Source organism: Asterias rubens, chromosome 11 (assembly GCF_902459465.1).
Source record: "Asterias rubens chromosome 11, eAstRub1.3, whole genome shotgun sequence".
In the NCBI taxonomy this organism is placed as follows: Eukaryota; Metazoa; Echinodermata; class Asteroidea; order Forcipulatida; family Asteriidae; genus Asterias; species Asterias rubens.
In genome coordinates, this window is record NC_047072.1 from 7964138 (window position 1) to 7988044 (window position 23907).

At 40.4% G+C, this 23907-nt stretch overlaps 2 protein-coding genes across 2 annotated transcripts in view; one reads left to right on the forward strand and one right to left on the reverse strand.

The window, feature by feature from the left end:
* The window catches only part of LOC117296387 (cation-independent mannose-6-phosphate receptor-like), a 56253-nt gene extending 38204 nt beyond the window's left edge, over positions 1-18049 (forward strand). Inside the window, exons 30-46 of the mRNA XM_033779280.1 lie at positions 89-295; positions 1315-1461; positions 1803-1970; positions 3883-4087; positions 5150-5229; positions 5795-5955; positions 7301-7425; positions 8073-8211; positions 8337-8411; positions 9337-9420; positions 10203-10411; positions 11048-11154; positions 11411-11490; positions 12736-12894; positions 14438-14513; positions 15034-15212; positions 15941-18049. Of these exons, the coding sequence (XP_033635171.1) occupies positions 89-295; positions 1315-1461; positions 1803-1970; positions 3883-4087; positions 5150-5229; positions 5795-5955; positions 7301-7425; positions 8073-8211; positions 8337-8411; positions 9337-9420; positions 10203-10411; positions 11048-11154; positions 11411-11490; positions 12736-12894; positions 14438-14513; positions 15034-15189 (2178 nt within the window). The 3' untranslated portion in view covers positions 15190-15212; positions 15941-18049. The remainder of the gene's footprint in view (positions 1-88; positions 296-1314; positions 1462-1802; positions 1971-3882; positions 4088-5149; positions 5230-5794; positions 5956-7300; positions 7426-8072; positions 8212-8336; positions 8412-9336; positions 9421-10202; positions 10412-11047; positions 11155-11410; positions 11491-12735; positions 12895-14437; positions 14514-15033; positions 15213-15940) is intronic.
* Positions 18050-20027: 1978 nt separating this feature from the next.
* On the reverse strand, positions 20028-23438 carry LOC117296666. Its single transcript, XM_033779695.1, has 5 exons — positions 23307-23438; positions 22405-22651; positions 21063-21370; positions 20772-20915; positions 20028-20273 (listed from the first exon to the last, which is right to left on the reverse strand). The coding sequence occupies exons 1-5, from the start codon at positions 23436-23438 to the stop codon at positions 20028-20030; spliced, it is 1077 nt and encodes a 358-aa protein (XP_033635586.1).
* Positions 23439-23907: the final 469 nt, after the last annotated feature.

Below are 23907 nucleotides of genomic sequence, written 5' to 3' on the forward strand. Positions count from 1 at the left end.
GCCAATGAAAGTAATTGATCTTCTTTTGTTTCTACATTCCAAAAACACTCAAACATCCCTTTTTAGAAAGAACTCTTACTAATTTCAGATTCAATGCAATGTGGTCAACGGGTCAAGGGTGATTGACCTCTCACCCCTGGTCAGTGATCGGGGTTACTACCTCGCCCAGTCTCTAACCAGCGAGGGTCCCAACACCCAGTACTACATCAACCTGTGTCGACCTTTGAACCCTATACCTGGGGTTAGATGCCCGCCGGGGTCGGCTGCTTGTGTGGATAAGGACGGCACCCTAATGGTATGTTAAAGCCTGATACATCTTCAAGCAAGTTCGAGTGCGCACATTTAGTCCACCAGTGGTCGACCACAGACTAGCAACGCACATGCGCAGTGACGTACTCACCCGAACGACTCATTTGGTAGTCTATTCAACCTTCCACCTTTTCGCTAAAGTGTCACTGGTTCCCCTCTGTGCTTAACACATGTTAGAATGGAACATGCTGTTGGGACCAGTGAAGAAACCATGGGCTCGAGGCTGGTTCCAAATGGTCGACCACAGTAGTCAACCAATGGTCGACCAGCCTGGGTTTCGAGTCAAAATGGTCAACCTTTAGTTAACCATTGTGCACACTCAAACTTGCTCTTCATTCACCACCCAGGCAGCTCAGATCATCTAACACCAAACTTCTTCTTCACATTGCACAGACGAGCCACTCATGGGGAACCCGATCACACTCTGGCCCATCACTATTAACTGAACCCCCACCCCCCCCCCCCAAAAAAAAATAATAATAATAAATCAAATTTAAAAAAATAAGAAATAAATAAATCTCAGATAAGCCAATTCTTATACCAGCTTCAAGACTCATTTGAAAACTTAATTTTTTGTGCTTAAAGCTATGTAGCTCGTTGTAAAGCCTGTTTGCTTCTGTATCTCTCCTGCGCCGGGGGTGTCTTTTAGAAAAAAAATGGCTCATTATAAATGGCCACTATTACTATGATTATTATGCACTTTTTCCTGCCATTATTTGGTTGCAACTTTTAGTTGAGTATCAATGACCAAATGAGTAAAAAAATTCACAGATTTGTTATTTTTTGCATATGTTGGGATACATCAAGTGAGAATACTGGCCTTTAAGTATTGCTCAAGAATTTTCAGAATATTTTTACAGTGATTTTGAGTAATAATAATAATAATAATAATAATAATAATAACAATAGTAATAATAATAATACTTGTAATGCGCCCTATCCGCCGAGCGTCTTATCCGCATGAAATAAAGGTATCTTAAAATGTTTCTGTTCCTCCTCTTTCAGAGTCTTGGAATCGTTACGAAAGGTCCGTCGATGAACGAAGATGGCTATGTTGCCGTCACCTACTCCAACGGAGACGTCTGCCCCGAGGATAAAACACGCAACATCTCCTCAGTCATTACGTTGTTCTGCGAGAAAGGGACGTCACAGGTTAGTTACGGTTCAATAGTCACAATGGTCGACCGGAGTCACGTGACTCATAAAGGGTATACAATGGAATTAAACCAAACAAACAATGCACAGGGTAAACATGGATGCTCCCGTCTTATTTCAGAAGCACTCGGAAGCAGCCATGTTTGTTCTTCATTTAATTTAAGGACTCTCAGAAGAGCAGACTTAATTACTATATTAGCCAAGAACCCAATGGAGAGAAGACAATGGAGAGAAATGATGGAAATACATAGGGGTGTGATCAAGTGCTGTAAAAGAACACAGTATTATTATTATTATAGTGTGCATGGTAAAACATAGTCTCATGTTTGTGTTTAAAGGGTACGCCAACGATGGACGCATACAGTGACTGTACATATCATTTCTCCTGGCTGACCAACGCCGTGTGTCCGCCATCCGAGGCAACTAGTGGTAAAGATTGTAAATACTTCAACGACGCTCTGCAGTATGAGTATGATCTCAGCTCATTGGCAGACGATGAAGAACAGGTATTGTTGCCTCTTACAGACACAGGGGTCGATTTCACAAAGAGTTAGGACTAGTCCTACCTTAGGACTAGTCCTAGGAGATATACACATTGCATGGATAGTCCTAAGTTAGGACAAGTAGCTGGTCCTAACTCGAGATAAGACTAGTCCTAACTCTTTGTGAAATCCACCCCTGGACACCTATGGTAATTGTCAAAAACCTGTCTTCTCACTTGGTGTTTCTCAACATACTGTATGCATGAAAGAACAAACCTGTGAAAATTTGAACTCAATTGGTCATCCAAATTGCGAGATAATTATGGGAAAAAAACCACCCTTGTCACATGAAGTTGTGTGCTTTCAGATGCTTGATTTTGGGACCTCAAAATATAATTATGAGGTCTCAAAATCAAGTTCAAATGTTTTAGTGGAAAATTACTTCTTTCTCGAAAACTACGTTAATTCAGAGGGAGCCATTTCTCACAGTATGTAATACTATCAACAGCTATCCATTGCTCGTTACCAAATAAGTTTTTATGCTTACAATTATTTTGAGTAATTACCAATAGTGTCCTCTGCTTTTAAGTCTTTCATGAATCATTTTATTTTCATCATCATCATCATCATCATCAAGTTGACTCTTGTCGAATTGCAATAAAAGCCTGCCACACATTACGATCTCCCATAAAGTGCATTCGATTATCTTTCCTGGGTCGACTCTGATCTGCCCCCGGTACTATAAAATAGCTTCGATGTCATTCCAGGGGCTCACCCGGGTCAGCCCCAAGTGCCCTGCCCTGCTTGTGGAGCGAGTCACTTGGGGCTAGCCCTAGGTGAATGGCGTCACCACGAGAGGGCGAGTGCGAATGTTCGATTAGCTCTTGTCAGGGGCTCACCTGAATGAGCACCGCAGGGTCGACCCGGAGAAACTAAACGAATACACCATAATATTCTATTCTCACGGTTCCCACAAACGACCATCAGTCAGTGACCCAAATAATGATTACATGTCCTCAGCCTGAGTTGCTCTTTTTCACCGAAGCACAGAGAAAAGTGCAAAGTGTGAACATCTGGCGTCACACTTTGAGGCTCGTGAATAATGCCAGAGACCGGCCTCAAGCCGGCGTGTACATGCACCTTTGACTTACATTCATTTCACATAGAGATACGCAGTCAAATTCTACGGCGGACGTAATAGGAGTGTACTGTTTGGGCATCTATGGAAAGCTCGTGTCACTGTGCAAGTTTATCCAATGATATCATTGTATCCAATGGAATCACTGGATCTGGAGTAGCGGGGCCCAGTCTAAGTGCCCATGCAAAGACTGATTCCAGTAGAAAACACGCCCATTATGCCAAGTAACCTCATCTTGGCCCAATTTCATAGAGCTGCTAAGCAAAATGATATTATTGGATAAGCTTGCACAGTGACATGAGCTTTCCATAAGGACAGGGCCCAATTTCATAGAGCTGCTAAGCACAAAAATTTGCTTAGCATGAAATTTCTTCCTTGATAAAAACAGGATTACCAACCAAATTTCCATTTGTTGCATATTGCGTGTTACTGGTATTCAGCTGTTGTTTGCTTATCCTGAAAATCACGTGGAAGTTTGGTTGGTAATCTTGTTTTTATCGAGGAAGAAATTTCATGCTAAGCAAATTTTTGTGCTAAGCAGCTCTATGAAATTGGGCCCTGTCCTTATGGAAAGCTCATGTCACTGTGCAAGCTTATCCAATAATATCATTGGATCCACTGGAATCACTGGATCTGAGTAGCAGGGCCCAGTCTAAATGGGCACATGCAAAGACTGATTTTCCAGTAGAAAACACGCCCATTATGCCAAGTAACCTCATCTGTCCTTGGGAAGAAAAAATAAAACGCACCTCCACCACCCAAAACTGTAAACAGATTCACATGTACTTCAATCACCAGGTCTCTGGACCAGATCTTGTGACCTACAAACTGCATCTATGTAACGCGGTCAGTGTCAGGCAAGATGCGTGCCAGGGTTCGGCAGTCTGTATGCAGGAGGGCACCGATGTCTTCAAGTCACTGGGCACGCTGGCCTCGCAGCAGTTCTACTTCGAGGGCCATATCTTGAAAGTGAAGTACACCGATGGGGCACAGTGTGATGGAAGTAAGACAAAAATGTTTCCTGTTTTTTAATTTGGTCAGAGAAATGAAATTTTGAGAATTCTGTTTGTGGAAGATTCTTTTCGGCAGAATTTACCCACAAATTTAGATTTAAATTTTAGACGTAGGGTCATAGATTGGTAAATAGTCCAGAAATTAATAATCACAAAAACTGTATAATCATTGTGTAGTCATTGTATTGCTTTAGCATACCCGCTTCCAAAACATAGGATTTGAACTGCCTCTAGCCACTTGGCAATCTCGGTGGTCTAGTCCATAAGACACTGCTCTAGAATTGCAAAGGTCGAATCCCACCCGAGTAATATGCCCGTGAAACATTTTTTACAGGACGTGGGAAAGTACTGAGTATACAGAGGTGTATCGGTAAAAACCAAAATTAATGTTTAGCGTATTTGTATTTTTATTGTCTGTTTGGTAACTGCTTTTTCTTACCCTGTGAAACAATCAATGAAATATACAGACATGCCAACTAGTACGTTTTTCCCGTTAAAAATACGGGTGTACAGGTTTTGCAAAAAAATACGGTTTTGAGCATCGCCACCGCAAAAATCTGTTTTATCCCCGTTGGCCGTCGTGCCCTTTTTTAACTCAAGTTCAATATTTTGTTATTGACACAAATAAGTTTTCGGCCGACTACTACTTACGGCCGATAATGATTATCCAATGAACTCTATTCCATTGGGTATTCCTTATTCAACTTTCACCACACATCGAGCGCAACGGGGGTTCCCTACGCACGCTAGTAGCACAAACCTGCATTGCATACTACACGCCAGTTTATCTGACGTCCCGATTTCACCGGGAACCAGTCTAACACAATTCATTGAACAACAGAGGGTGCTGTTGTCAAATGCCCTTATATGGTATCGGTCGTTTTGTGAACGAACGAATCGAGTTTGCAAAAGAATTTGCCAAAATAAAGATGCGAAAGAGCGCCTGAAGCGAGATGTTTATAAGATAAATTTAAGAACTATGCCCCCCAATGCAACAAACGAAACTGTAATATAATGACATCTGTTTGAATTCTTATTATTTCATCACCAAGGTGCTACAAAGAAAAGAGAGACGACAATTATCTTCAAATGTTCAGAAAGCTTTACACTCAATCAGCCCACATTCTTTGGGGTGAGTTCCCTTTGAAGAAATTTCTCTGTAAATTTTTTGTTCTCTCCTCTAGTACATGTACCTTTTTAAAATGTATTACATGAGGCCGTTTCACACTGTATCTCTTATCCCTGTCGAGTACAGTCCCGGGGAGCCCCTGGGATTTTATTTATCCCACAGTTGCAGGACCTCTCGCGTTATATAAGAATGGTTTTTATTATTATTATTATTATTATTATTATGTTGCCCCGGCGCACTTTTACACTGTGACTGCCAAGGTCCCTACTCCACAGGGTTCTGGTTTCATGTTCAAGAATGCCCCAGGGTTTTACTGCTTACCCCTACTCCAGAGCAGGGGTGGCTACGCCCAGGATATGTCCGAAGTAGCCGGGGTAGATCGGGGGTGAAGCGATCCAAATGTGAAATGGTCGTCCGTTGTTCCCCAGGGTTATGGATTGTATATGGACGATTCACAATTATGATTTTGACCACTGTCAACCATCACCGTCTGAGATAGAGACAGGTGGTGGTGTAACTTCCTGGCAGCAAGTTCTCCAATGTTTTTGTTCCCCCTTTCTGTCTTTAGTCGGACGATGCCTGCCACTACACCTTCCAATGGGATACACCACTGGCCTGCCCGCCAGTCAGCATGCCCTGTGACCTCGCCTACATGGAGAAGGCATATGACCTCCAGCCCCTTTCACAAATAACCGGGAATTGGCATTTTACGGACGATGACCAGAATGAGTGAGTTGGAACTTTATTTCAGATTTCTTGGCCCTGGGAAAAGTTCTAGTTTTTTTTATTAATAAGGCCTACACCATGTGTACATCTGGGCCCAATTTCATAGAGCTGCTTAAGCACAAAATTTTGCTAATTATGCTAATTGAACAATAGCTAAATACCAGTCACAAGCAATGTATATGTCATGAAATTTTTGGCCAGTAACATGTGTAATATAAGCAAGCTATTTTCGTGCTTAAGCAAATTTTTTGCATAAGCAGCTCTATGAAATTGGCCCCTGGGTTAGCCCTTGTACTCGATGAAACGTTTTCTACTTTTGTTCATGCCTGAAAATATAGACCATAACACACTGGAGAGATAATTTGTATAGTGCGTATTAGCCTGTGGCGCTAAAGTTTGCCTGGACTGTGTGCCCCCATTCTCGAATACGCATTCCTGTATGGAGACTTCTTTTGTTCTTGTTTTTTCCCTGTTCTTAACGTCCGCCCGCTGACTTTATGAACACGTTTCCTTGTTTATTATTTGTCTTCTCCCTCTTCTTACCTTTGATTTTGATATTTGTGTTTCCAACCTCTTTTGGTTAAACAGCCCCTTTCTTAAAAGTTTTTTTGTTTTCCTTTTTTTTCCTTCTTCTCTGGTTGCCTTGTCAGTCGGTAGGGTTAGAGGCGTCTGTTTCCTGAAAAGATCAAAACTTTAACAATGCCATCAGGGTTAGGCCTACACATGTATATGTAACTAAGTAACTATTAGTTCTCTGTTGGCGGGACAGACATATCCCCACACTGTGGTTTGGGCACCGGCCTAGTCACTACTGATGTTTCTTTATCTGTTTTTTTTCTCAGTATGTGCATTTTAAAGGGAAGGTACACGTTTGGTAATTGTCAAAGACCAGTCTTCTCACTTGGTGTATCCCAACATAAGCATTAAATAACAAGCCTGTGAAAATCTGAGCTAAATTGGTCAACGAAGTTGCGAGAAAATGATGAGAGAAAAAAAAACACCCTTGTTGGACGAATTTGTGTTCTTTCAGATAGGAATAATAGACTTCTGGCTAGAAGTCTTTATTATTTTAGTGAGAAATTACCTCTTTCTCAAAAACTACGTTACCTCAGAGGGAGCTGTTTCTCACAATGTTTTATACTATCAACAGCTCTCCATTGCTCGTTACCAAGTCAGTTTTTAAGTTCATAATTGGTTTTGAGTAATTACCAAACGTGTACCTTCCCTTTAAAACGTGTCATGTGCTTTTGACAATTTTTATGTAAAGGCTGCAATATATAAGCCTTAAATTACCATTCGAAAAAGAATTTGTTTGTAACCAGTGAATACATTTGATGATTTCTGTCAGATATTTCATGAATCTTTGCGTACCAGCTGCGGACTGTCCCAAGGAGGCTAGTATATGTCGGCGTACACCTGATGGTACCCTGGAAACACTGGGCATGGTGTACACACAACTCCTTAGAGCCGACGGTGGGTACCAGTTTGTTTTGTTTATTTTATTACACATCCTTTCGTTTAGCCTTCTGACCTCACTAAGTCGTGTGTGATATAATTAGTCAAATGTTTAACACTATCTACCATGTGCTTCATTAAAGACACTGGACACTATTGGTAATTATCAAAGACAAGTCTTCACAGTTGGTGTGTCTCAACATACGCATGAAATAACAAACCTGTGAAAATTTGAGCTCAATTGGTCGTCGAAGTTGCGAGTTAATAATGAAAGAAAAAGCACCCTTGTCACACAAAGTTGTGTGCTTTCAGATGCTTGATTTCGAGACCTCAAATTCTAAATCTAAGTTCTCAAAATCAAATTCGTGGAAAATTACTTCTTTCTCGAAAACTACATTTATTCAAAGGGAGCCATTTCTCATAATGTTTTTTGAATATCAACCTCTCGTTACCAAGAAAGGTTTTATGCTAATAGTTATTTTGAGTAGTTACCAATAGTGTCCACTGCCCGTAATTTTTGGTGTCAACTGTCTTTTTGTGCATTTTTGTATACGATTTTTACACCCAAAATGACACCCAGGATAGGCTTATGGTAGTACGCTGCGCGTATAGCAAGGGGTCTTTACAGCATTCTTGATTAGATTATTTTGATTTGAATCGATCAGGGAGTTCAGACAAGCCCAACATTCACATGACATTCCGAGAAGGCAGTGCTGGGATATGTGGAAAGGGAAACACTGCAGATGCTGAGAGTGAGATTATCTTTACGTGTTCCAACAAAGTTGGCTCTCCTGAACTGAAAAGGTAATGTCATTTCATTTTTCCTACGCTTAACAATAGACCGGTCCAGTGTACAATTCAAGCCTTGCACAACATTTCACAGAAGACTTACTCTGTTTTTTAAAAATTTGTTATTCCTTCTTCAACAGTATTTCCACCGCCAACGGGGCAGATTGTAAATTCACATTTGTCTGGGAGTCGAAGGTCGCATGCAGTGAAGAAAGGTAATCAATGTTTATTTTCATCACAAAGGAATAGCTTAGATGAATCTCTTAAATCCTCACCCCCCTCTATCTATACCCTCAGCCCCTAGGCCCCACACCATTATTAATTTAGACTGCTTTGGGTCTTCTATACCCTCCGCCCCTCGGCCCCACACCCTCTCTATCCCCTGTGTTTGACACAGTTCAGTGAGCACACACTCCCCACACACTACCCCAAGGCTCTAAAGCAGGATCCAGTTTTACCACCCATCACCGAGCTCCATTTCCCACCTCTACTTCCCGCCTTGACAGCGTTCAAATAAATGTTACTGAATTGAATTGTTCATTCTAACCAAATTGCTTTGGAAGACTGAATAACACCTGAAATTCCTATGTAACGGACAGCGGCAGGCTAACAAATATGTTTTGTTATGTGATGCGATTAAGTAAAATGAGTCATTTGTTGACCCAGGTCATTTTCTATTTTTACATAAAAAAAGAGCATAGTCAATGTTTCTGTCAAACCCCAACGTTGATACTACTTTCGGTTCAAAAGTTGTAAAAGTAGAAACACTCCAAGACCCAAGAGAATAAAACGCAGACAAAATAGGGTAAATGAAAGTACATTCGATCAACAATTAATGATTAAAGCAAATGTTTCCTACGTGCATTGTGACTGTTTAGGGAACTTTTGTTGTTCAGTGTTTGTGTAATATTCCATATATTTGTTTTCCATACGTTTATTACCTCTACAGTTTAATAAACATCTGTGTGTTTGTGTGTAATAGATTTAATGCCATTTAAATTATAATTTTAATTTTTTTTACTCCCGACTTTTAATTTTGTTACTGTTCAAGTAATTCTGCTGCTGGCAGCAATTTGTTTTTTATTAAACCATTGAATAATAATAGCTAAAAATAATAATAGCTAAAATCTATATTTTCAGGGTCGCTGTGGAGCTTACAGATAACAAAGTCACAGACCCAGAGACAGGAGACACTTTTGACCTTTCACCTCTCATCAAGAAAAGGTAGGAAAAGTCAACCTATTATTTGTTGTGAAGTACAGTAGTGCGTTGTAGAATTCTGCTGTTGCCTGAAGGAGGGCATTATACCGTACCATGAGGGTTCACTGTAGTTGTAAACAGTGTGTACAAAGTGGCCAAGCAGAAAAGAGCAAAGAACTCAAGCTCTGGGCCCAATTTCATGGCTCTGCTTACCGTAAGCACAGAATCGGCGCTTACGGAAGCAGGGAATTCTGTGCTTACGGCAAGCGTATTTCACGGGTTAGCGGCGTATTTTGGCTTCTGCGGGTGCGTACTCTGTGTACTAGGCAATCTACGCTAACGCTTACAAGGCTAACGCAGAAATTCGGCGCTCGGGACGTAAGCGGTGAATTGTGATCATAAGCGCAGAATTCGGCGGTAAGCAGAGCCATGAAATTGGGCCCAGGTGGTTTCTGATCAGCAGAGTGTGGGTTTTAGTCCCCATCCTTAGCAAGGCACTTCACCATTATTGGGATGTAAAGCTGTAGCTTCTTTGTGTTGTGTAATTCATGTCAAAGAGCCCAGTGCACTTATCAAAAAGAGAAGGGGTTAGCCCTGGTTTGATTGGCTGCATATTGGGCCACAGCACCCTGTATTACATGGTCTAATATAAAGGAATTGGTCTCATGTTTCAAAAACTTAGTTAGAAACGTAGTATTAAGCACGGTAAGTTTACAATTCAGCAGACTTTACATTACACACATGGCTATGACACGTCTAAGGTTGGCTGTTTATTTTCTTTCCTTTTTCTTTTTTGTTCTCTCAAGAAACTGGGAAGCCGAGGGGGACGAGCGCGATGAAATGAACGGGCAGAGTTCCGTCTACATCTACTACATCAATCTGGACTCAGGCAGGGCTTCCAAGGCAGGCGATACGGGCGGGGTCTGCACCTCGGCAGCAGTCTGCCAGAGCAAGAAAGACGACTCCTTTTTCAGGAACATCGGGGAGAGCTCCCGAAAGAAGTTTTTCATGCAAGGTAATAACATTTTACATTTCAACCCCCCCCCCCCCCCATTAACCCATTGGTTTACAAGGCAGGTGCTAGCGACCACCAAAAACACGTCAAATTGGACTTTGATAAACAGTCATAACTTAAAAACTACAACATCGATATATACTGCCCTCGTTCGGCCTGGATTGTTGAGCTTTCGTTCGATGTGATGTTCAACAGGGGGGGGGGGGGCGCTATAAAATTTCGAGAACAGTCGAACATTACTTATAAAATGTGCTAAAAAATTAATCTGTGCACCACTTCACGCTGAATGATGTGTTTGAACGCAAACATGTTTTGGACATACTTATGGCATACTTTTTTTAACACACAGAACATTTTCATATTTTTTCCAAATTTTTCTGTTGACAGCGGAATGGCTGACATTTTTTATTCATCTGGACCTTCCATTGTGTAGCATGTACAGGCAGGCACCCACTTGCCATCGCATAGATAAAAAGACGTTCAGATATCTACTTGAAATGATGTAGAGGTTCTATATACCTCTTAAATGTAACATTTTGTACATTCAAGAAACTTCATTTCCACACCAAGAAGACATTTTTACAAACTTTCAGGATTTTTCATTTTTTAAACGATCCCCGTTTTTTGTGTTTACAGATGAGATCTTAGAAATGGTGATCAGGAACCCAGACTCCTGTGGTAAGGAAAACACACAGGATGTGGAGAGCACCATCATCTTCAAATGTGACCCCAATGTTGAATTGGTAAGGGTTAAAATCTTTCTTTTGTAACAATTGTTTTTAGAATATTTGATTGTTAGGCCACTAATTTTTTGTTTTAGTAACAACTCAAATACATTTCTAGATATGCATCATGTCATTCAAGTTGATAAAAACCATACACTGAAATCATGTGATGTCGTGAAAAATTGAAAACACCCTAAGTAAGAAACGGACTTAGTGTTTTAAACATGTTGTTCATAATTGTTTAATTCTTCAAAACTTCTTTGTATCTTTAAAGGGTGCCCCAAGGTTCTATTTTGAGTCCAGCAATTGCCAGTATCACTTCATGTGGGAAACGTCTGTGTTGTGCAGCAAAGGGTAAGTTGAAAGACGAAGATAAAAAGAAAGATTTTGAAATATTCAGTCTTCTTTTTTTTTATACCATGGCTTTCCCTCAAGCTGCAGCCACTTTAGAAACTGTCACACTCTTGGCAAGAGGCTTCAAGCTGGAGGAATAAAATATGTGTTCCAAAGTCTCCTGATAATATCTATTAACGATGAATTTTGTGCATTTATGATTGATATTGCGCATCCCATTTGAATATTGAATTATTATAGTTGCCTTTTCATTTATATATTTGACAAGGCTTCTTTTGTCACTGTCACTGTCACATGTTTGTTTATCATTTTAAGATGATACATATTATCAAATTGTTTTCGAAGTGTATCTGTTGACAATGTGTTGTCCATTTTATCATCACTGATGATATTGCACACCAAATTTAATGTTGTCACTGTCGCATTTCTGTGTAAAATTATTGCACTGTTTTCAAATATTATCTGTTAATGATAGTGTTGCGTCCAGTTATGAGTACTGATGATATTGTGCAACAAAATTGAATACTTTATATTAGTGTTGTCTTGTCATTTATGTATTTTACAAGAGTTTTGTCAATGTTTATATCTTGTAAATGTTTCTGTTACTTGTTTAATGCTATTGATTTGATAAAGCGCTACATAAGAACGGAGTATTATATTATCATTATTATGCACATTGTCATGAAATTTCTACAATATGAATTAATTTACTGTTATGAGTTCCTTGTGTACTGTAACAGTAAAGGATGCCTATTCTGTATACAACAAAACGGGACCTGACTTAGTTAAATTCCAGCCTCGATTCATTTTCCAAGATTTAGGGGAGAACAAACAGATGGCTGCACTCAATTTCTTTTTTTATGTATGTGGAAACATAACATGGACTATAATTAGGGTTGGACAAAGAAAATTTGACTAGAACATATACCCGGGCCTAATTTCATAGAGCTGCTTAGCATGAAATTTCTTCCTTGATAAAAACAAGATAACCAACCAAATTTCCACATGATTTTCAGAATAAGCAAACAACAACAGTAACAAGCAATATGCAACAAAAGGAAATTTGGTTGGTAATCCTGTTTTTATCAAGGGAGCAATTTCATGCTAAGCAAATTTTTGTGCTTAGCAGCTCTATGAAATTGGGCTCAGATAACCACAGCATCAAATTTCTGGTAAACGTAATAAATGTTTTTGAGTCCATCTTTGAAACCGATGCTTGACACAATGAATGCTTTAAATCCACAGGGCACAGACAGAAAGCCCAAGCGGGGGAAAGAGCGGGGATAATAAAGGAGGTGCTACCGGGGGGAAGAAAACCTCCAAGGTGCCTGCCGTAATGGGGATTCTCCTTGGCATCGTGGTGCTCTGTATTCTTATCATTATATTCCACAAGTCAGAGAGAAGGTAAGCTCCAACGAACGGAACTGAACAAGTTTTGTTAGGAATATTTAATAACAATTTGGGAGGCTAATCAACAAGAGTCACACCTGCGAAGCTAAGCTAAATTGCAAAGGAAGCAGCTACATGTACAACATGTTTGAGCGCCATTGATGCAACTTTACTTTTGGCAATCAGCCACATTGACCCATACATGACCAGGGAGCACAACCATAGTTCGAAAGTGTTTGATTCTTCTGGAGGGAGAAAAACGGGAACTGCCGCCCAGTTGTCACCTAGCTTTTACCTAGCTATCACCTAGTTGCCACTCTGTTGCCACCTAGTTGTCACCTAGCTATCACCTAGTTGCAACCCAGTTGCCACCTGCAATAGTAATAACGAACTGAACAAGTTGTACGGAATATTTAATAGTGATACAACAACTTGGGAGGCTTATCAACTGTAGCTGCTGCTGCATAGCTGAATCGCGAATAAGAGAATAAGATTTATCGCGATTCAGAACCGCTATGTGTTATGGGTAGGCAGAGGGGGCATTCAACGACGGCAGCGCAGTATGTTGTCATGCACGACCTGCGCACGCATGGCCTATGTCTTTGTGTGGGTTCAACAGGGCCCTCTCTTGATATTTTGCTTTAAGCGACAAACCCTATGATGCAGCTACAACATGTTTGAGCTGTTGGCATGAGAGGGTGCCTTTGGCAGCCAGCCACATCAACCCATACATGACCAGGTAGCACAGCCAGAGTTTGAAAGTGTTTGGTTCTTCTGGAGGGAGAAAAACCTGGAGCTGCCACCTAGTTGTCACCTAGCTATCACCTAGTCGCAACCCAGTTGCCACCTACAATAGTTGTCAGCTAGCTATCACTTAGCTATCACCTAGATGCCACCTAGCTATCATCTAGCTATCACCTAGTTGCAACCTAGTTGCCACCTAGTTGTCACCTAGCTATCACCTAGTCGCAACCCAGTTACCACCTACAATAGTTGTTAGCTAGCTATCACTTAGCTATCACCTAGTTGCCACCTAGCTATCATCTAGCTATCACCTAGCTATCACCTACATGTAGGTGATAGCTAGGTGGCAACTAGTAGTTGCCACCTAGTTGTCACCTAGCTATCACCTAGTTGCAACCCAGTTGCCACCTACAATAGTTGTCACCTAGCTATCGCTTAGCTATCACCTAGTTGCAACCTAGCTGCTACCTATCAGCCATCTAATTGTCACCTAGCTATCACCTAGTTGCAACCTGTAGTTGCCACCTAGTTGTCACCTAGCTACATGTATCACCTAGTTGCAACCCAGTTGCCACCTACAATAGTTGTCACCCAGCTATCACCTAGTTGCAACCTAGCTGCCACCTATCAGCCATCTAGTTGTCACCTACATGTAGTTATCACCTAGTTGCAACCTAGTTGCCACCTAGCTATCACCTAGTTGCAACCTAGTTGCAACCTAGCTGCCACATATTTGCCACCGATCTGTCATCTAGTTGCCATCTAACAGAAGCATTCTAACCATTATTATTATTATTTTGTTTTGCATCCTCAGGTCTGCTGCCTTCTATAGAATTAGAGGTCTCTTCCCAGGGGCTTACTCCAAAGTACCTAATTACTCCTACTCTCAAGTAAGTACAGCGTGGGTGTGATAATATTTATAATAATAATAATAATAATAATAATAGTGGCTTCTTATATAGCGCTCAGGTCCGTCATGCAACGACAATCATGGCGCTTCAACATTATTACCCCTGGTCAATGGGCCTTAAATCATTCCTTAAACAATCTCAGCTCCCTGGGGAGTATACAGCCTTGTGCAACAAATGCGCTACTCGGCTAAATCAATCACAAGAACCATCTCTGCCCTCACAGGTCCCCATTTACCCCTGGGTGGAGAGAATTAAAGTTAAGTGTCTTGCTCACAGACACAAGTGTCACGCCTGGGATTCGAACCCACACTCTGCTGAACAGAAGCACCAGAGCTTGAGTTCGGTGTTCTTAACCTTATGACCAGAATAAGGTTACCAGTCTCAATTCCATGTAACAAGTACTATCTGAAACTTGTAATAACAAATTATGCTCATTTTCTAGTGAGCTGAAAATTGTGGAGTATTACTTGACGTAAAATTCATGTTTAATCCTACACAGCTGTCCAACGGAGACGTAGAAGAATCGCTTCTAGGTACAAACTCCAGAACTCTTTTCAGCGACGAAGAGGATGAAGATTTATTAAAAGATAACAGACAAAGCAATCCCTTGGAATATCGAGATGATAGCGATGAGGAAATCTTGCCATCCATTTAAAAGTGCTGTTTACAATTTACAAGGTGAGTGGGCGCAGCTTTTTGGGGGTTCAACATAGAAAAAGTGACTGGAGAGGGATTTGAACCAACGACCTCTGGATTAAAGCCATTGGACCCTTTCGGTACAGAAAAAAAAAAATAGTTCACAGATTTACAAATAACTTACAGGGTTTACAGAAGGTAGTGGTGAAAGACTTCTCTTGAAATATTATTCCATGAAATGCTTTACTTTTTGAGAAAACAGTAAAACAATATCAATTCTCGATAGCGAGAATTACGGATTTATTTTAAACACATGTCATGACATGGCGAAACGCGCGGATACAAGGGTGAGTTTTCCCGTTAATTTCTCCCGACTCCGATGAGCGATTGAGGCGAAATTTTTACAGGTTTGTTATTTGATATAGAAGTTGTGATACACGAAGTGTGGGCCTTGGACAATACTGTTCACCGAAAGGGTCCAATGGCTTTAATGCGATTATTTATTTGATATTAGAAATATCAAAAATAAAAGACTGCCTTAAAAAGCAGCGTCAATTTATAAAGAGATGAAGTTGTTTATTAAAAGCAAAACAGAAAATGTAATCTATGTTGTCAGAAAAATCCATTGTTATACATAGCCAATCTGTGGAACAACAGTAGCTGGCTGTTTTATAAGACTCTACCAGGGTCGAAACGTCGGGCAAATTAATATCTATCTTGAACACATTCAAAAGTTGAAATGTTCTATCAAATTTTTTTCTTTCTGTCAGGCGTAATAAAGTTTGTGCCACCTTCAAAATCATGGACCAGCCAGAAACTTGCACTATCCAGTGCATAAACGGTTCCTTGCTGAAAGTGCCTGTTGGAGTTACTACGCCCACAAGTTACTATAAAGTTAACTGAACAAATATAGCTTGATGTACATGTACATTGTATGAGGAAGGTATGTGGATAAAACATGCTCCTGATAACATTCCAGCAGTTATCACTCAGTTCTTAGTAGTACTATTTGGTTCCAGTGGATTTCTTTTTACGGTTCCAGGGTTTAGTTTTGGATGGGTGTTATGGTTCAAGTGTGGACATTTTGTTTGAATAGATTTGGCTCCAATTTTAACTACTGTGGTTCTTATTGGTCAGTCAATTGGAACTGGTTCTTATCGACTAAATAATTAATTACTAATTAATTTTGTATTTTTTGTTAGTGCCACTTCTCTTTTCATCGCAAATTGATGATTTGAGATTTAGTTCTTGAGGGGTTTACTTTTTTGGATTTGATATCAGTTGGTTCCTCCAAGAAACCAATAGGGTTTTAGTGGGTATGACTGGGTTCTCCCGGGTTAGTTCTTGTGGGGTAACTTTGTTGGATTTGATATCAGTTGGTTCCTTGGAACCAATAGGGTTTCAGTGGGTATGATTGGGTTCTCCCGGGTTAGTTCTTGTAGGGGTGACTTTGTTTGATTTAGTATCACCCAGTTCCTCCCAGGAACCAATAGGGTTTTAGTTGGTATGATTGGGTTCTCCCGGGTTAGTTCTTGTGGGGTAACTTTGTTTGATTTAGCATCATTTGGTTCCTCCCAGGAACCAAAGGGTTTCAGTGGGTATAATTGGGTTCTTGTGGGTCATGGGTACTTCTGATTTTGAAAGATATATTATTTTAGTGCAGTGTTGATTTTAATAAAAGAAAAAAAGTGAACATATCTGATTGGTCGTTTTTAGCAGGGATTTTTTTGTCATGTTGACCAATGCCTTCATAAAGGTCAATAAAGTTCACATTTTCATGGTAAAAATATTATATTGCAAATTTTTCATGGAACAATTTTACTCGGTTGTCTTTCATGTTTGCGCGAATGTTATGTTTATCTATATAATGTTTATCTTATAAAGAAAAAAAATACAATAATAATAATAATACTTTCCATGTTCGTCTGTCTGTTTTTGCTCATCATAAATGATGTTGTTATTTTTTGGATGTTTATTAAATAAAATAATTATATAAACAAATGGAGATAAGAAAGTGATATTTATGAAAATGCAACTCCTTACTATTACTATCCTTAACCTTGATGTAATCATACTAAATACGAAGGTAAATATTTTAGTAATAATTATATTTATTTGGAAAGGAGTTTTAATTAATTTTTAATCAGATTTGAAGAAAATTTACTTTGGTTTTTCGTGTAGACAACTTAATAAAGGGATATGTACAGAGACAAAAACAAATATTTCTGTATACTCGGAGCAAACATTTTTATATCGTATTTCCACCATGCAAAGTTTCAAACCCTACTGCTCTGATACTGAATCATTGAAAAGGAATAATTATTAATTAATTATGAATTTTATTGAATGCGGAATATGTAAGATGATTTTATATCCCAGCTATTCGGCATATGCCGAGCAATTAATATATTGTTTTTGTCAGATTCTGTGTTTTGCTTATTAAAAAAACAGAAGTTGTAAAAAGTTATATTTGAGTAACTTTTCAAAATGAAAGGGTGCTGTTATCTACTTTAAATGGATGTTCAATAATACTTAAAGGAAATATATGAAGTTGTCAAAACATTGATCCGAAAAGAAAGGGAAAAAGATCAAGCATTTGATGTCTTTTTATATTGTGACATTGTATCTTTTATTTAAGTTCTTTTGTACTCGGTGTGGCGGTATTTAAAGTGGCAACTTTTATTCGCAAAGGAAGTTTTTTTTTAAGCTGTCTGTATGAGAATGTGAAAACATTAATTGAATTATATGTGTGCAACTTTAAGGTTATCCATGTTTGTATATATATATATTGTTCTTTTGCAATTAACTGTTAATATAAGATTATAAAAGCAAGATGTCTCAAATAAGAAAACTCAATAAAGTCACAAGCTTGAACTTAATTATTTGCTTGGTATTTCACGGTTTACCTTTGCATGTCAGGGATGATAAGTTTCAGACTTTTATTCAATCAGACTTGGTCAGCCTGTTGAAGAAAATCGTCCATTATTTGTCCCTCACATATTATCCTTTGATTGACCTCTCTAGTGCTGTTTACATTGTTTCTAAAAGGATACCAGTCACAGGGTGTGCTTGCGACATGGTAGTTTGTCCGGTAACCTTAAAGGAACACGTTGCCTTGGATCGGTCGAGTTGGTCTTTGAAAAGCGTTTGTGACCGTTTGTCATAAAATGCATAAGGGTAGAAAGATGTTGTAAAAGTAGAACACAATGATCCACACAAACATGCTTCGAAATTGTACGGTCTTCCTTTTACCTCGTCGACAAACACGGTCGGCCATTTATGGGAGTCAAATTTCCCACAAATGGCCGACCGTGTTAGTTCGCAACGTAAAAGGAAAACCGTGCAATTTTGAGGCAAATTTGTGTGGATCATTGTATTCTACTTTTTCAACATCTTTCTAACCATATGCATTTTATAACAAACGGTCACAAACGCTTTTTAGAGACCAACTCGTCCGATCCAAGGCAACGTGTTCCTTTAATCTGGTGAGCATAACTTTGCTGTGAAACTTGGTAGTGTAGTGCGCTCGGGCGTTGTGCAAAAAAGGTTCTGTCTTTTTCTTTCCTCCATGATCATGGTTGAATTCTGTTTCTCTCCAAAAAGAGGTTTTATTACTCTTCCCAAACTTTAATTCTTCGTATTCCTGCGATACTTATAATTCTAAATGCATCGGGTGTTTTAAAGGGAAGGTACACGTTTGGTAATTGTCAAAGACCAGTCTTCTCACTTGGTGTATCCCAACATAAGCATAAAATAACAAGCCTGTGAAAATTTGGGCTCAATTGGTCATCGAAGTTGCGAGAAAATGATGAGAGAAAAAGCACCCTTGTTGGACGAGTTTGTGCTTTCAGATAGGAATAAACACTTCTAGCTAGAAGTATTTTATTATTTTAGTGAGAAATTACCTCTTTCTCAAAAACTACGTTACTTCAGAGGGAGTCGTTTTCCACAATGTTTTATACTATCAACAGCCCTCCTATGCTCGTTACCAAGTCAGTTTTAAGTTGATATTTGTTTTGAGTAACTACCAAACGTGTACCTTCCCTTTAACCATAGTTTTATAACTAAACAAAAAGGAACATCATAGCCGCCATTTTGTTTTTCGTAAAGCAATACTTCGAAATAGCACACCGAAAAAACAATACAGTTAAGCTCATAGAAATTTATTAATTATCCAAAATAGTACAGCAGTTCGGAATGACAAAATGGAACAGATTCAACCTCTTTTTGAATATATGTGAAATTGGCATCGTTGATAGAGAATATTTTAAGTGTTTTTTACCAATACACCGATGTGTGTTAATTAAGGTGTACTCAGTTTAAAAACTCAACCTCGTTCCCTTATTGATAGATACTGGGTGCGTTCGTTTAGCTTCCCTGGGTCGACCCCGGTGTGTGGCGTTTTTTTTCCCAGGACGAACGTGTGCAGATAATTACCCACGTTCGTCCTGGAAAAAAAAAACGCCACACACCGGGGTCGACCCATGGGTAGCTAAACGAACGCACCCATTGAAATCACTCCCTAGCGATCGATCCCACAGGTATAAGTAGAATGTCCAGAATAAAATTACGTTATATAAACTTATAGTTGTCCGTGTGTCATAGCTGCACTAGAAAACAAAACAAAAACTGTTTGAAAAAAAATACTCCAAATCTTTAAGACGGTTTATCTATCATGTGTTTACTGTTAATCATCTATCATGTATTATGTGTAAACAGAGTCAAAGTTTGACGCCCCCCCCCCTCCCCACATCCCATCCTCGATTGTTAGATTTACTTTGTTTGTCTGGGGTTTTCTTGCCTGCGAAATGAATACTTTACCCCACCCCTCCCCCAGAAAAACGTAAATAACCATGTTTAAGTTTGAAAATTTTGAAACATTCGGCGGAATCGCCCGCCATTTTGATGTGAGTCCTGGTTCTGGTTTGGTTCCTCGTCTCTTATTGGTGCAACCTCAATGACGTTACGTGCCTCTGCCTCCCGTAATTGCTCATCCTTGTCGGCCATCTTCTTGAGGGCCCCGCGCAGGCGCACTTGGGTTCGGTGATGTTTCTGCTGCATGGTGCGTATGTCGCGACCGATAGACTGGCGCTCCTGTACCACCTGAAAACAAAAATTCAATTCAATTCAGATGTATTACTTGATACGTAGTCGTAACTATCAGATGTCAGTCTAGTGACTTTACCTTCTGAATAGACCTTATGCATTGACGTCATCCAGCCGCCATCTTAGAGGAAAAACGGGACGAAACAATCGAGACGCACAGATTTGTACGCGCGGCGCACAGTATTGGCCAATGAACAACCTCCTTTTGACCTCTAGGTGAGGGCGCCCTACTGAAATGACGTCATGTGCATAAGGTCTTTAGCTTCCGCAGAGAGAGAAAGAGAGGGATATTCATTTATTTTATTATCTCAAAGCCAAAATCATCTCTCAAATGCATAAAAAAAACCTTTATCTCCTATATAAAGCTTCTGTATAGAAAGAGTTATTTGTTGTGCTATATTATTTTATTGTCTCATAAGCCAAATTCATCTCCCAAAATGCTTGATAACTTATTTTTATTTAGTTGCGAGATACGGCAATATTTGTTTCACTAACTTGAGACATGATATCCTTCTGTTGGAGACGCTGTGCTACAGCTAGGGCCTTCTCCTCCTCCAGTTGGGCTGAGGTTTCTTGAGCCCTGTGGATGTCCAACTCAATGTGCTTTGTTTGCTGCTGACGTACTGTCTCGATAGCGTCCTGTTTCGTCAAGCCATGGTCAAACATACAAAAAAGAGTAGCCAAGTTTAATACAATCTCGTAGAATCGCGATCGTAAGCGCATAATTCGGCGGTAAGCAGAGCCATGAAATTGGGTCCAGTTATTTAAACCCTCGCTTTGACTTACATTTCTACGTTTTTCAGCCATCTCCATACGGCACTCGATCTCCTCTCGCAGCTGGCAATCGCCTTTAGGGTCCTGAGCCGTCTTGGCTTTCTTCAGTTTCTGCAGGCGAACTGGCGGCTTATTCAGCAGAGCAAACTTCTCGTTGACGAAGTACTCGTAAGACACCCCGCCAGCACGGCTCTCCGGACGGACCACGATGCCGGCTTCGCGGAGCTGGCGGATGATCTCACTGCTGTCCTCCCGAGCCTGGAGCTCCATCTTGCGGTTGATGGTCTTGGCGAAGAGAGGGTTGCCCGTGATGCTCAGATCTGATGAAGAGGGAATTCACGAGATTGTCAAGTGAGAAAATAGAATTAGCTGTTATTGCAAACAACTTACCAACCAAAAGGACCTATGGCATAAATGCAAAAAAAAAAACAGTCAACGACGTTTCGACCAAAGCAGAGTCTTTCTCGAACATTGTCAAGTCATACAAATGGATAAGGGAACATACTAAAGTGCATGACATCTTGAAACAGCAAAATGAGATTCAAAATGGTGGGCAGGACACAGGCCGTTGAACAATAACCAGTGGAGCTCAGTCTGGTATCCCAACCACTGTACGCAATGTGGGAACCATTGGAATATAGGGCACCATAGAAAAAGATGGAGAGACAAGCGTCATGGGGGCAGTCAAAATGGTGTCTCAAAATAGAGACATTTGGAGACATCGTCATGCTTAGGCCTTCATCCTGCAGTAGATCGACAATGGCCGGCTGACAAATGAAGTCAAAGTTAAAATCATGCAGTTGCGTCCGTCCACAGCATAACATTGGTGTTAATATTTTGCGTCTTTTCTCGTCATCGAAAACTCCCATCTAACGCAAAGCACAAAGTGAGATTGTCATATCGTCACCATCAATGATAGTTCTACATAATTATTTTCCTCCTTTAAAAAAATCTATTTCCTAGTCTATCTATTTATCTATTTATCTTATACTTATGATATTGAAAAGTAAAAGCCGATTATTGTGTCAAAGGCTTAAATCGATCGTCCCTATGTCTCGTTCTGTCAGAGTGATGTCAATTGTTTTCATTGAGAGCTTCTTCTTCCCCAATCTTCTTTTTTCTATTGCAGCCTTCATAATTGAAGATAGTCTCACTGCAAGACACACCGGGGTGAATCCCTTCTCTTTGCGATTTAGTGTGTAACGGGGTCTGTACGTGCTTTATAGTTGGTACAACAACGCATGGGACCTACAGCTTTACGTCCCATCCGAAGGACGAAGTAGTGGTTAAGAAGCAGTGGTTAAGCTTAAGGGCACAAGGGTCACGACTTCCGAACACACACACACTCCCTTACCTGGGGTTGACGGGCGAGTGGCAGTCTCCAGCTCCAACAGCTGATCACCATCAGCATTCTCCTCGCTGATCATGGACGGACTGAGGCGCTCCATGCTGAGTGACTGTGGGGGAACTTCATCGTCAAGACGGGGAGAGCAGCGGCGCGGAGAACGAATGGCCACTGGGGCTTGGAGACGGTTTACCCCCACGATGGTACGCCCAGAGACCTCGGTCACACATTGGTCCTCCAGTGGAGCTGGGGCAACCTGGAAATTCATATTGACAAAGTGGTGTATTTAAAAACTGAGCTCCAAGTTGATTCTGATTGTGATGTTGCAAATGCAGGAAACCCGGGTTTTGTTCAATCAAGTCAACAGACACACAATGCCTGAAGGCCACTTCAAGGTGTGGGCTACAATCAACTATGTTTTAGGGGCCGTTGCCACCTGCTCATGGGGCTGAAACAGGGTTACCCCCCCCCTTTACAGTCCATAAGTAGGCTTGAGTCCATCAGAAGCCTGGCTGATGAAGCAGAAAGCTCTACACCCCGAACTTGGGTTCATGTCCCTGCCTTTCACCTCTATGGGACCCCGGTTCGATATACCCGGACTGGGGTCGATTTCGGACTAGTCCTAGGAGATATACACATTGCATGGATAGTCCCAAGTCCCGAGTAACTGGTCCTAACTCGAGATAAGACTAGTCCTAACTCTTTCTTTTACTCTTATTTTTTGTTTTTATTGCTTTTAATTTTCCGTAACATTCTTAAATGTTTACGTAATTTTTATATCGTAATTTTATCATGTGATTTTTATGTTTACTTTTAACATGTTAGTTTGTTCGCAGGGCCTAAATGGAAACCAGTTTTTTTTTTACTGATTTGGCTCACCCTGGGTAAATAAAGGAAATAAATAAACCTACCCGTATTGTATTGAAACGTCGATCTTTCATCATTTTCCAGAAGGACAGTCCTTTGTTGGTGACCATTCCTGACGAGAAGCCATCTTCTGGATCAGGCCTCGCGGCTCTCTTGGATTGCATGCAACCTCCCATGTCCAAACAGAAATGGTTCTTCTTCTCAAAAATCACAAATTTCGCACGAAATTCGATCTTTACGAATTGATTTTGTAAGGCTGTCTGGTGGTAGTTTGCGCTAACATTGCATGCGCTTTGTTTGTGTTTAGGGAGCACAGTTTCCACCATAGAAACGTTATGATACAAACTTTCATAGCGTATTGGAATAAAGCCATTGTTTTGAGACAAGTGAGGACCGTCGCAACGCGCCGAAAAAGTCTCCACTTTCATGCACATTTTACATACGCGTCGTACCAACGAAACATGCGCAGAAGAGGCCGGCATTGCACCAAGTTCAAACAATGGAAACGCGCACGCGTATACGAGTTAGCTCGCATTACGTCACAGGCATGCTTACATCTAGTCTGCGTGTGCGACAACAGTTTTTGCTTTTCGATATCCCGAATCCTTGTTTTGTGATGTGCTTGACATTCTGTGCGCATTTTTA

Coding starts and splice junctions, on each gene's coding strand:
- LOC117296666 (XM_033779695.1), bottom strand. CDS start 23,438: ATGGGAGGTTGCATGCAATCCAAGAGAGCCGCGAGGCCTGATCCAGAA. Junction 20,916..21,062: donor TGGCTGAAAAACGTAGAAAT/GTAAGTCAAAGC, acceptor TTGACGAAACAG/GACGCTATCGAGACAGTACG. Junction 20,274..20,771: donor AGAAGGATATCATGTCTCAA/GTTAGTGAAACA, acceptor TTTTGTTTTCAG/GTGGTACAGGAGCGCCAGTC.